The sequence below is a fragment of the Parasteatoda tepidariorum genome, chromosome 1, assembly GCF_043381705.1.
Source record: "Parasteatoda tepidariorum isolate YZ-2023 chromosome 1, CAS_Ptep_4.0, whole genome shotgun sequence".
NCBI classification, from domain to species: domain Eukaryota; kingdom Metazoa; phylum Arthropoda; class Arachnida; order Araneae; family Theridiidae; genus Parasteatoda; species Parasteatoda tepidariorum.
The window spans coordinates 84,393,983-84,408,857 of NC_092204.1; the positions used below are offsets into that span (position 1 = coordinate 84,393,983).

The window sequence follows — 14,875 nt, forward strand, 5'->3', positions numbered from 1 at the left end:
TATAGTACTAGGAGGCTTCGCCCCCTGCTCGCTGGCGCTCGCCAACTCCCGGAACTGCTTTCGCAGTTCATTTCGGATTGCTTCGCAATCCGATGCTCGCTTTGCTCGCTCATTGGATACGTTCTTAACGTCTAGCTTTTGTATACTTTTTTGAACACTGAAGTTCCGAAAACTTTTCACTGTAGAAAATTCTAAACCTGTGCATTTCAATATTAATTTGAAATTGCAAACAGTTCACATATTTTTCTTAATCACACTATTCTAAATTTCAGTTGTTGAGAAAAGTAACTGTTGTAAGTTTTGTTTTAAAGTCTTTCCCACCAGAGGGCTCAAACCATGTGTTGTAAAACAATATGAAATAGTACTGAACGCCGGATGTAAAGCATTGGCTTCGATGAACATAATTTTGTGAGAATTTTTTTGATAATTCGGTGAGAATTCACCCGATTAGACATATGATGCTCACTACGTGCTCTTGCGCGCCGAAGCCTATCAATTAAAACGTATTAGCGCTTTATATAATACAGATTAGCCATATGATGCTTACTACGTGCTTTTGCGCGCCGAAGCCTATCAATTAAAAATGAAAACTGTTGCCAACGTGAGAAAAGAAATATCATCGGCTTTATTGATACATACGTACGTATTAGCGTTTTATATAATATAAATTTTTCGTAAACGGAAAAGTGTTTAATTACTCGATAAAGGATAAAAAAATTTACTTTTTTCTGTAAGTAAAATTAAAACTTTATCTGTATGTTTCGAAAAGATCTCATGAAACTGCTATGGCGTAGAAATATTGTGCTGTCATCTACTGATTAAATAAGATACTAATCAATTAAAAATTTTAAAAAAATATATGAAAAATTAGGATTAATTTTCTTGTTTAAAAATATCTCTTTCGCGATTCACTGATGAAGGAGTTTCTTTCGATTAAATTCCATACACATCATTCACCTCGATTCTGACGCCGATCCCCAACTTTATTTTTTAAGGTATTTTAGCTCCAAGTTTAATCGAGACTCAAAATAATTGCATTTGTAGCTAAAATGGAAAAGTTAAAAATAAAAACTAAATAACGATAATAGAATAGTAACTTAATACGAATTCAAATCATGATAGATATTTTGTATTTAAACTCTACTGCTACGTGAATTGGAGTACTTTAGACACCGAAATGAAACTAAGTTTTGTTTCATTTCTTTACAAATTTCTGTAATGCAACAGCTTTCCATTTCTCGACCAAAAATATTAAAATCTATAATACAATTGAAGAGAATTTTAAAGTCATTTTACTACATACAAATACAATTTAAAAAAATATATATTTACACTTGGAAATTTGTATTCCCAGACAAGCTTTATTGATCGATCTAAATAAAACTACTTTTTAACCCTATAGAGTTCAGCTAGTCGCACATTTTATTTCTCTTCCGAATTCATCCTCAAATTTATAACTACTTTTCCTTCAGCCATCTTTCCTCGCTTATGGTCCGTATAAGCTTTCAAAGATACATAAATATACGTTCACCAAGAAAATTTATAGAATTTCTCTCCACTCCGTTTAAAGCCATTAGCCATCATCAAAGTGTGCCTTCGCATTTCATTTATTTCTGTGAAGAAGGATATTCGAGGAGAGGCTTTCAATATCCACTGGAAAATTTCTATTTACCATAAATATTTTTATATAAAAATGATACGAACTGAAAATGCTTTTTTTTAATTTTTCATATACAAATGATCTTTCTCATAACAAGAAATTTCATTTTGAGTTATTAGGTTTATTTTATGCCTTGCATTTAGTAAAACTTTATAAATTTAATATAAATAAGTAGAGATATTAAATGCAACTTTCAAAGGAGTTATGTCTTCCAAGCAATTGATCTGAACAGCTCTTAGTAATTTTTTTTTTTTTTGTAATCAGTTATTAAAATGTTAAAAAACTGTGCAATATTAGAAAGTTATATTCAAAGGTAATCGTTTTCCGAAATTTATAAACATTATATTTTAATATTTATCTAATTACTAATCGTTAAATGACATATTTGCATTGTTTACATTTTTTTTTCATTCAATCTTAATTATTAAAATGCTATAAAAATATTAAATATTAGGGAATTATAATTAAATAGAATATTTCTTTAAATTTATTGATATAAAAATATATTTTAATATTTATCTAATAACTAATCTTTTAATGAAATATTATTTGCAATAATTATAACTCTTTTTTCATTTAATCTTATTAACGTGTGGTGGATTTTGAAAATGGACACCTTTTCTTTGAGTGTTTAAAACATGATGATTTTTTATACCTTAAGTAATTTTGAAGACTACTACTAGATATATTACCGATTATAAATATAGTGATTATACATATTATATTAGAATCAGGTTTGGCATTACACAAAATAAACTTTTTCCTTTCACCTAAAAGGTATAAAGCAAATTATTCTTCATAAAAAATAAATATTTTTAAATCTATTATTACTCAAAAGGCACAATATCTTTCACTTGAATATTAAAATAAATAAAGCATTTTCTGAGAGTCTTGATTAACGGCTTTCGAAATATTTAAATATAAAAATTTCCAGTGGGATTACAGATGAAAGAAACGACTATATATTTCAGACCGAGCACATATGGTACGGACGCCGAGAGTGCCCAAGCATAAATTAATGTGATGATGGTCCCCCTCTTTTTTGCATCAATGACAGCTTGCACATGCCTGGGTAGACTTTTCAAAAGGTTTTAATAAATGGTCGTAGGGATTGAATTCTAGGCGTCAATCACAATTGAATTGAGTGCTGACAGTAAGGATGACAACAGTAGCTGAATACGTAATCTGCATTCTAATTCATTCCTAAAGTGTTTAGTGGAATATATTAGGTTGTATGGAAAGTAATTTCATTTTTTTTTTAAATTTTTTGTGATAGATGTTTTTTTCTTTTTACAGTGAATGAATATTTTATTGAATCATATTTTGTCCATTCTTGATCAAATTTTTTTAGCAGTTCAAACAAATTTTTTACCTTCTTGATTGTAAGAAAGTTATATGCCGAAAATGGTGCGGTTAGCTTTCCATATTTAAAATAGCACCAAGGAAAAACTACGGAGCAGAACCAAACGAACTTTTTCACAAGCAAGCCTTGCTGTATCAGCGTTCAAATTATGTAATGATTATGTAGGCTTAAAGGGGAAGTTCTCTGTGAAAAATATAATAAAGTTAGGTAAAAAAATTACTTTCCGAGCAACCCGATATATTGGAGATCTGAGAAGACAAGTCGAAATTTTGAAACGCCCTTTTCATCAAACCATTATTGTGATGGTCTTGATATATGCATGGAAAAGTTATCCTTTTGGAAAAGAAATGGAGACTTTCTCGAAATATTGCCTTAGAGTTGAGGGATCAGAATAGTCCAGAATGCCCATTTACATCTCATAGTTCACATTTATTACCACAGAAACTAAGAAGTCATTCCAAACTTACCCTTAAACTTTACAAACTTAGAAAAACATCCCCACACCTTGATAATTAAGGGGTGTTCTGATAGTGCATACACTATTTTAGGGATATAAAGCCGATGATAACTAATTATTTGTTAGTGTCTGTATATGTATTAAATCTGTACTCTAAAGATACTTGGATACCCAAATAAATATGACTCAGGAGAAACGAACACAACGTTTATTTCATATGGACAGCACAATAGGGAATAAAAATATAACAATTATGAGAAAGTAAGTAATTGGCACAGCGCCATCTATTGATATTAATTTTAAACATGAATTTTAGATATAATTTAACATTCTCCACCATGCATCCATTTATTGGATGCATTAAATATTTATTGCACTTCTAGATTACACAGTCTTTAAATAGGTCTTTTAACAACATTGTTTTCCAATTGAATCTCACATGATCTAATTTTTCCATCTCTACCGGTAAACAAACTTTTTATCCTTCCTAACTTCCAATTATGGCACTTAACATTATCTTCTCTCATGAGAACAACATCATCAACTTTATAAGTATTCACATTTTTTGATTGTTTAGAAAACATAACAGATCTTAAATCTAATAAATATTCCTTAAAGAATCTTTTCCAAAAATGATCCAGCAATAGTAATCTATATTTCCACTTTTTAATTAATTCCACTTTATTTGACATTAAATTCAGATTATTTGGAGAAGGTAAAGTAGTTAAACGTGACCCAACAGTAAAATGTGAAGGAGTTAAGGGGTCAGGCTCATGTAAATCATTATAAACATAAGTTAATGGTCTGGAGTTAATAACCGATTCTACCTCAGTTAATACAGTAATTAATTCTTCATAACAAAGAGAAGTTTTACCCAAAACTTTTTTTAAGCAATTTTTAACANTCTTCTGGAAGCTTCTGCTGAATAATTGGGCATAGTAAATTTCCATAACTTCCTGCAGTTACATTCAATGATGACAGGCTTCTTATTTGTATTTCACATTCATCATATAGTCTTCTTAGAGCTTTTAAGTTGGAAACATTTCGAATAGGTTCAATAGCAAGAAGTTTCGTCATATGAGAGCTTATTACAATGTCCGTTCTTCCAAAACGTTCTTTCAGAATCTCGATAGAGGAATCATAATTCTGATCACTAATGGCAAATCCAGATATAGATGCGACAGAGCTTCCTCCAAGCAAGGATTTCAAATATGCAAATTTTTCAGTCTTTCGTAATTCGTTGTTGTTATGAATAGCTGTTTCAAATTGATTATAAAAATCCAACCACTTGGTCGAATCTCCGTAAAATGTTCCTATTTGCAGACGAGGTAAGTTCATTATTTTTGATTCAGTTTTAACAACAACAGTTTCGTTTCTATCACTTTCGATATTAATTTTAGAGTTAGAAGAACATTGATTTAAAAATCTCTGAATCCTACCATTCCATGTCACTATTTTTTCTTGATATTCTTGGCAGGTGGTTATTTCGTTTTCGAACTCCTGTTCAGCAACAGTGTATTCCAGTTTTTCATCCAATCGTTTTAATTCCATCATTTTTGCATTTAGTTGCTCACTTAAATCCAATAAAAGTTCTGCTTTTTCAGCATCCTGCGATTCATCTGCAAAACTCGGTTCAATTTTCGATATCAATTTGGTAGTTAGCCGTCTTACCACAGTTCGTTTCATTTTTTGATTCCCTATCACTTCTTTCGTAGCCATCGTTCTAAATTAATTTATCCAAGTATTCTTCCAAAAATTTTCAATTCCATAAGAAGTCCCCTATTCCAGGGATTTCGGCACCATATTAATTCTGTACTCTAAAGATACTTGGATACCCAAATAAATATGACTCAGGAGAAACGAACACAACGTTTATTTCATATGGACAGCACAAGAGGGAATAAAAATATAACAATTATGAGAAAGTAAATAATTGGTACAGCGCCATCTATTGATATAAACCATCTATAAACATAATTGCCATCTATAAACATAAATTTTAGATATAATTTAACAATATGAAATTAAAACTTTTTTTTCTAGATGAGTATCCGTTCCGAAGGATCTTTAGAATCCAAACTTACGGGGCAAACGTTTACTCACACTGCACTGTACAAAGGAACATTGGTCGCAACAAAAACGTTGAAATTCAAAAGCCGCAACATTGACATCCCTCGAGTAACGAAGAAAGAAATGAAAACGGTAAGTTTAAAATGATTGTAAAAATAATGCAGCAAGATTAAACCGTATTATAGCTCAAGGTTCAGATAAGATGGATGTTGCCGAACCAATTTTTATAATAGTGTACCTAATTATTTTAAATGTTGTTTGCATTTATATTTTTATTTACGTGTGTGTAATTATGAGAGTATTTTATTTAGTGGTACAATTTTCATACCTTCATATGAATATATATCTGTTCATCTCAATACCGTTACGTAGTATCGTGCAAAGCAACTCGTGAAGTAATTTACATTTTCATGCAATTGAAATGCTCTCTAATGATTAGAATCCCTCCCTACGATTGCTAATTGCTCCTGATCAGTTTTTGAATTTAGCATTTGGTAGTTAAAGGGTTACTCTTTGAAGAGGGTCATTATTTTCTGCTCTTCACTTGTGTTACATCCTTACTTAGACACGATTTTAACCGTGGGCGGAGAGAATTTTTAACTGTGAATTTCTATTTAGTGTTAATACGCTGCGTTTCGATATTATCATAGATATTCGTGTCTGCCTTCAGAGGAAATATAATTTCAACTGCTTAATAGCATCAACTGCATTAAAAAAGAAATAGATTTTTTAAATGGTGGTGAATAGTACTTTAAGCTTAGAATGATGAACACGATTTTGTTTGATTTCTTTTCTAAAAATTTATTTTCGTATAATTATCTATTTTAAATTTTTAAGATGTAATTTTTGGTATTCGTTTCATGAAACAATATTTTTTTATTCTCGTTTTTTGACAATTTTATATTATTTCTTATTTATTTTACATATATCTATCTAACCTGATCACAACTTCGTAAGTATGAGTCAAAAGCATTTATTTAAGAAATATGATGAGATAGAACTATAATGAGAATTAGAACTGAATGAGAGAGCGTAATTGCAATAACATAGCACAAAGTTATAATTTATTTAATAATGTTAATTCAGTTATTTGAAGGAAATATATAAATGTGAAGAGAAAGCGGATATTGATGGAAAGCGAAACAGTTTTAGATTTCCTACCCAAAATTAATTCATTAATTTTAATTAGTAATTCGAAAGAACATCTCTTAATTTAAAGTTAATATGATATTTTTAATTTAACATATGTACATAAACTTGTCACGGAGTGGATCAATTCTAACTTTTTGCAAATTACTTATCGCCCAATTACTCATAAGCGGAATGTCCAACATTGAAACGAAATTGTTATTCTTACATCAGCAGAATTTAGCCATAGAGATACAATTGTCCTCTTCGTCAATTGAAAAAAAAGTTTCCAAATGTTACCGTTAAATCTAGAATCTAGGTTTTCGATCGAATATTGCTTCATTTGCATAAGGACTATTTAAATACCCGATCTTCTCTTTATATATTTTTAAAATCATACTAAAAGTGAAATTTAAAACTGCACACATTAAGAGTCACAAATTTATATTTAAGTGAAAAATGAAAAATGCATTTTGGTGCTTCACTCATATATATACTTAAAAATCCAAGTTATTAATCAGATTTTTAAAGGTAAAAAGAATCTTTATTTCACTGTAGTGAAAAATATGTAAACTGAAAAGAATATTTAATCGCATAAATGGTTTTTATGCTTTGCTCTAAGGAAGCATGTGGAAATTACTGAATTTTACCACATTTAACATACATTATAAAACAATATTTTATTGTTAATTCTTCCAAAGTCATTGCCAAATTTTTTCAGTAAAAACTATCGTATTTTTTGGTGTTGCCATAGAGCCAGAAACGTAAATTTTACCATATTTTGATAGTTTTGATCATGCTTTTTTTCTCAGTTCACTTAAAATGATATGAAGGTTGCATTGTATTTGAACAATATTATGGTTCAATCTTGAATGGACATTCCTGAAAGTGTATGGCTAACTTATAATTAATAAATAATCAATTTTGAAATCTTTATTGGTTGATCTCATTATGTAATAAGAAGTTATAATGATTAATATTATTTTTTTAGATGAGAGAGTTGCATCATGATAATATTAACCCTTTTATTGGCGCCTGTGTTTTGCCACACTACATAATTCTAGTTACAGAATATTGTGCAAAAGGTAGTCTAAAGGTAAGTTTTTCTCTTAACAACTGAACACAATTTTTAATTTTCATGTTAATTATTTTTCTTTTTGTAATAATTTTATTGACATAAAATTAGTACATTATCATTTGAAGAAAACCAATATTTACTCAAAAAAATACCTCAGCTTTCGAGGGTTAAAACTTAATTTCATTAGTAATGTTCAATAAACTCTTCATTCTTTTAATTTAAGTCAAACTATGTTTTAAGCCTATGAAAAAAACTTGCCATAGAAATTTTTCTTTCTGAAATATTGTTTAAAACTAAAAAAAAATATTATTTAAAAATATTTATTCTTATGAAATTTCTTACGGAAAAATAATTTTACTTGAATTGGATGAGAGTGCCAATGATAAATATGAAGAGACATATACGATATATAAAAATGCTGTCATCTCAAGAGAGATATTCGTTATTATTCAATTAATTGACACTCGGTTTCACTAATTAGTTGATTAATAGTAAATTTAATTGACATTTCAAGAATTGGTTAACATCAATGATATATCTCTAATTCGTCAGTTTGAAACAGCTATAAAGTCAATTTTTTTTATTTTTAGCATAAAGTTACATCTTTGAATAAGTTATTGAATAGATACTCAAAGTTAGAAAAGTATAAAATTTTACTTTTAATTAGTTTAAGTTATACATAAAACAAATTGCTAAAATATTATATAATGTAAAAAAAAAAATATGTAAATAATACTGTATTTAAACTTCAGAGCTCAAATTTCTATGTACGTGAACATTTTTGATAAGTATCCTTAGTTTTCCAAAAACTCAAAGAAAAACCTTTACCGTTTTTCAACCATTTAAAACTAGCATGGTTTCAAAACCGTAAAAAAGAAATTTAACAGGACAGGAGATAGTTTAGCAGCTTTATGGTGCTCTCGTCTATACGGGAATGAGAGTATTGCATTCTAATAGCCCAGGGTCACAAACTGGGGAGTACAGGATACTGGAAACTCTTCATGAGCTGAAGGGACTAGGAGAAAGATTGTAGTGTCAACACTGAGACTCGAATCCCGCACTGTTAATCATGAGATTGACAGATTAGACCTCTCAGCTTTAATATGTACCTAGCTGCAAGGAACTAAGTGGCTTCATTAGGTGGGTTTAGTGCGATGAAATTCTGGTTGTTTAACCGTATTATCCGAAAGCATTTAATATAAGGTTTTTCTCACAGTTAACTTTTTGAATATCATCTTATTTATGGTTATTTTACTGTTTTATTTGAATATGGTAAAATAGCAATTAGATAAATTGTTTTTTAAAAACTTTTTTCGAAAAATTTCTAACAGTGTAAAGTATCAAATAACATATTTTCTTAGTACTATTCAAATTATAAAAAGTTTTTAGGGAGTGTTTTCACTAAAATCAATAATATCAAATTAGGATATCGTCTTAAACAATGGAACGTATTAATCTCAATTAAAAATTGATAGCTTAATGTAAAAAAAAATGAGATATTTGCTTAAGGATTTATATTCTATTTACCTATTTCAGGACATACTTGAAAATCCTGACATTAAATTGGACCATATGTTCATAGCTTCCTTAGTATTTGATTTAATAAAGGTAATATACTTTTATTCGAATAATAATTAAATTGAAATATAATGATTCTGTTATGATTCTCTTCTGAATATATGCAAATGCAACGAAGGAATAAAATGAACTATTCATGCTTGATTCATTGCAAAACATATTCCTCTTTTAGAAACGTATATACTAGCCAAACATTTTTGAACAAAACTTCTGCTTCTATCAAATAAATTCATTTTAAAAATGAATTTATTTTATTACTGTTTATTGAAAAATAAATTTTCTACTCATAATCGCTTATTTTTATCAAAATTTGTAATGGTTTTGTTTACATCGTGGTGGAGGGGGGGATTAAAGTGAATGAACACTGTAAATAATTTCGGATCAAATTACGGCTTTTTTCCGTAAAGGCCATTTTTTATAGGAAGCATGTTACAGAACATGAAAGTCTGATATATCATAATTTATATGCTAATATTTATTGCAAAATCCTTGAATCACTCAAATTAAATAACTATTACTGTGAAATTGGCAAAAATTTACTGCAAAAATGGATTTTACGGTAAGGAGGATTCTTAGGATCCTGCACCCAAAGTGCCGGTGCATTATAACGTAATTTTATTCGGAATTTTTTACAGTGTAAAGTTGTGGCAGAATGTGGAATATGTTACACTACTCTGTCAAACATAATCAGGGAAACGTAATCTAAATTAACTAATCCAGTGTTGGTTAAAGTATGTCTGATGCGAAAATCAGAAGAAAAAAAAAGAAACGGGCGAAAGAAAGTAAAGAAAAGAAAGAGAAAAGAAAGTAAATAATCACATAAATATAGGTTAAAATAAGTAAAGGTTAGTATGAAAATAATTACGAACAGCTGAAAATCAACTTGAAAGTTTTGATTTAATATCTGAAATGAGGTTTAGACGTCATCGCGATTTTTTTGAGATGGAAGGCGTCAAAAGCTGGAGAAATTAAAACACCGCTATCTAGTTAAATAATGTATGCATTCCGAATATTTTTATAATTTTATATAGAAGAGATTATGATCATACCTAAAATTGTATAACCAATAATCTCGATATCATTATAAGATTATTAATTTCACGCATGAAAAATATATTTTAAAATTCATGAGGTTTTGTGTTATACAGATAGATAGATAGATTGATAGATAGATATAGATATAGATATATATAAAATAGAATTAGAAAGAAAAATGAAACAAAAAAATTTTAATGTGAAATGTGAAGACGCAAAGATTCTCTTCAGGACATATTTCTTTATGTTGTGATATTTCGATACAAAGAATAATTATCCTAAGATAAACATTATTCTTTATAATGTATCGATATCGTTAAAAAATGAAAATACATTTGAAAATATGAGTTGGAGCTGAACGAAACAAAAACAGAAAACAAACTTACTCATAAGGAATAAAAAATAAAAATGCCTTAAAAAATAGATATACTAGTTTAACTGTTAAAAAAATTCTCTAAGAATAAAAAAATAAAAATGCCTTAAAAAATAGATATACTAGTTTAATTGTTAAAAAAATTCTCTAAGAATAAAAAAAATAAAAATGCGAATTGAGTATATATATTAATGACTCGCATAAAAACACTATTGCCTTAGTTAAGTAAATATATTATATTAGTAAAGTAAACAGTCATAAGTAAAAATTTGTACCTTTTTAATACAAATTCCTTTAAACTTTTAACGTAATCTTGCCATATTAAGATTGGTTTAATTTGATTCAGCATAAAAAAGAAGAATGGAAAAATGCTTTTTAAAGGTTGCAAAAGCTGTTCTTGGTTTTAAGAGCAATTTCCCATTGTTTTAATCACTCCTACCTAGTTTTTAGCTAAATGTTGCAGTGATAAAGAACAAATATTGAAGTTTGTAACGCATACTTAACTGTCTTTATTATTGAAAAAGTATTATGGCATCCATAATAATTTCCTTATATGAGATTATTTATAGGATATACGAGTATATGTTACCGGCAAAGTATGAAATACGGCATTATATATAATGCCTAAAACTAGCCGGCAAAGTATGAAATGATTTATATTTCACACATTGCCTAGGCATTATATATAATGCCAGATGTTATTTAGGCAAAGCATGAAATAAACGTCCTGATGAGGTTATTATGTAAATAATGTGCATGTTACTGTGAATGACCGAAATCAGTAGTTGTTGACTTTCACCGGTGAATGTTGACAATCACATAGTCGCTTTGGTGAATGTCTGAATTATTTATTACATCCGATTTTATATTAATTTATTCGTGGATATAATTACATTTATTCGATATTTTAATACTTACTGACGATAGATTAGAAGAAACGTCAGTGTATGGAGTATCGGGCAAATATATACCTGACAATGATACTTGACCTTAAAAAAATATCAGTGTAGGGTAAACCGGGCAGTGGAACTGAACCTTAAAAAAACATCAGTGTATGGGTATACCGGGCAAATGTATACCGGGTAGTGGCCCTTGACCTTAAAAAAATTTTTTTAAGGTCAAAGACCACTGCCCGGTATACATTTGCCCGATACTCCAAACACTGATGTTTCTATTAATCTATCGTCAGTAAGTATTAAAATATCGAATAAATGTAATTATATTCACGAATAAATTAATATCAAATCGGATGTAATAAATATTTCGGACATTCACCAAAGCGACNGTATACCGGGAAATGATATTTGACCTTAAAAAAACATCAGCGTAGGGTATACTGGGCAAATGTATACCGGGCAGTGGCCCTTGACCTTAAAAAACCATCAGTGTAGGGTATACCGGGCAAATGTATACCGGGCAAAAAAAACCGTCGCCCGATATACATTTTCCCGGTATACCCTACACTGATGTTTTTTCTAATCTATAGTCAGCAAGTATTAAAATATCGAATAAATGTAATTATATCCACGAATAAATTAATATCAAATCGGATGTAATAAATATTTCGGACATTCACCAAAGCGAGGCAGCATTCTCCGGTGAAAGTCAACAGCCACCGATTTCGGTCATTCATTCACAGTAACATGCACATCATTTACATAATAACCTCATCAGTACGTTTATTTCATACTTTGCCTAAATAGCATCCGGCAATATATATAATGCCTAGGCAAAGTAGGTAAAACTTCTCATATTTCATACTGTGCCTAAAAGCGTCAGGCATTATATACAATGCCGGCATTTCATATTTTGCCGGTCACATATATATTTAGTAAAAGTTTAATTGTTTTCGTCATTCATTTCTTAAACTGTTAGAGAAGATTTAATTTACGTATGATGATTTTGTAAAAAAAGTATTATTACATAAATGTATTTATTATTTTAACTTTTAATATTTCTAAGAATCAATTTACTTTCACACTTATGTCTTTTTTCCGTGAATTGCTCAAAAAAAGAACTATTGCAACGACTAATTTTCTTAGAATTTACGAAGTCTTTACTTTTATTTGTGAGTTTATTAAAAGAGATCTACTTAACAAAATAATTATATGTTTTTACGAAGACGTTGTTAATTAAGACAGATTTGTATTTGTTAATAGCAACAAAAATGAATTAGTATTTAATAGAAAATTCAAATTTAATTACGAATATTTATTTATTTATTTAGGGTATGATATTTCTTCATGACTCTGACCTGAAAGTTCATGGAAATTTAAAATCAAGCAATTGTGTAGTGACCAGTAGGTGGGTTTTGCAGATAACTGATTATGGTCTGAGAGAACTGTGCACAGCAGCTGAAGATGAAATATTTTTGAACTATGACCACTATCGAAGTAAGAAAATATTTTGAAAGAAAAATGAATTTTAATACACCTGCATACCATAGAAGAATAGACAAAATATTTTTTTTACAGAAATGAGCTCAGATGATTCGCTAACCAATATTCATACTAAATCGGTTTATACATTTAAAGTGAATCAAGGAGGGGAGAAAAATTATTTAGTAAGCATGCAAGTAAGCAGATATCAGCTGTCCCCAAAATGGCATACGCTGTAAAAAATACGACTTCCTGCTCTGTACTTCAAAAAGTAAACTTTAGTTTCACGAAGTTTTAGATTAGTTATAAAGTTCGTCAATTGATGGCGCTGCTGGCCGAAAACTATCAAGCGTTATATAGTTGTTTGATCGTATTTAGCGTGCTTAAGGCAGATATCGGCTGTCCACAAAATGACCTAAGCTATGAAAAGTACGACTTCCAGCCCTCTATTTCGAAATATAAAATTTAGTTTCTCGATTTTTTAGATACGTTACAAAGTTCATCAAGATGGCGCTGCTGGTAGGAAAAAACTATCAAGCATTATATAAATGTTAGGGAGTCTGTTTATTTTGTCCTCAGACTGTACCATACAAATTATGTTTTTTTATAAATTCTTTAGAATATTTTATCAGTTTGCAGTGCTAAATTTGAAACAACAAGAGAGTAATTCTGAGGATTTAAACAAAACGTACATATCTATTTCAATCAGTATTTTAAACAAATTTTCAAATTGTCATATATCTTCAGGAGATCCTTTCGCATATAAGTAGCAGATCGATTGCATTTTTATAAAGAAGCTAAAGCTTGGTAAATAAATACTTTTAATTTCTAATTCACTTTTTAAAAAAAATTGTAATAAGCTTATCTTGTAACAAAAATTAAAGAAATTGGTAAGTATACTTTAAATGTTAAAAGTGACTAATGCTCCGGAATTTCTACTTTATTCACATATTCATTGAGGCAGTGGCATGCTCGTGTTTTTGTCTGAAACTCTGAACTGTCAGTTTTTCTTTTCACCACCAAATTCTAAAGAGCAGGATTCGATCTTCTATGTAATATTATTTTGTTTCCTCAAATTACAAAAGCGTTATTGATGGAATTTTTTTTTCTTACTTTTCAACCTGACGCATCCCTAAAAATTCTCAAAGGAAAAAATAATAAAAAAATACATGTATATGTATATATGAGTTCAAAATGTAGAGAAAACAAGGGAAAAATTACAGAACAGTGAAAAAAGGGGAAAAAAAGAAGAAGAAGATTAAAAATAAAAATAACAAAAAACCGGAAAAAGACGGACAAAAAATTTAAAAAAATCCAGATATTAGAAGATATGATATTTTCATCAGCTCACGCGATTATATCTGCAAAAAAGAGTGCTTTCTAATATTGCATCAATATAGCCAAAGCAAAATATATCAATACAATAGTGTAAGAAGCACTAAAAAAAATTACAAAAAAATTACAACAGATAAAATAGAACGCAATAAGTAAAAATATCACGTAAAAGCAGAATATAAAATGTAAAGAAAAAACGGAATAAAATATGAAATGAAATCTATAAAGCGAGTAGCGAATTCAAATGAACTTACATGAACGGGAAATTTTTTTTTTATTATTATTTTTCTTTTTTTCCCCTTTTTTTCATTATTCGGTAATTTTTCCCTTGTTTTCTCTACATTTTGAACTTATTTTATGAGTTCTATTTACTTATATATTACTTATATATCACTTTACTTATATATCTACTTACATATA

At 29.0% G+C, this 14,875-nt stretch overlaps 1 protein-coding gene across 1 annotated transcript in view; it reads left to right on the forward strand.

Annotated features, from left to right (window-relative positions):
* Positions 1–14,875, forward strand: part of LOC107446988 (receptor-type guanylate cyclase Gyc76C) — a 213,709-nt gene that overhangs the window by 181,096 nt on the left and 17,738 nt on the right. The window contains exons 11-14 of the mRNA XM_043041318.2: positions 5,524–5,682; positions 7,670–7,774; positions 9,293–9,364; positions 12,970–13,135. Coding sequence (XP_042897252.1) covers positions 5,524–5,682; positions 7,670–7,774; positions 9,293–9,364; positions 12,970–13,135 — 502 coding nt within the window. The remainder of the gene's footprint in view (positions 1–5,523; positions 5,683–7,669; positions 7,775–9,292; positions 9,365–12,969; positions 13,136–14,875) is intronic.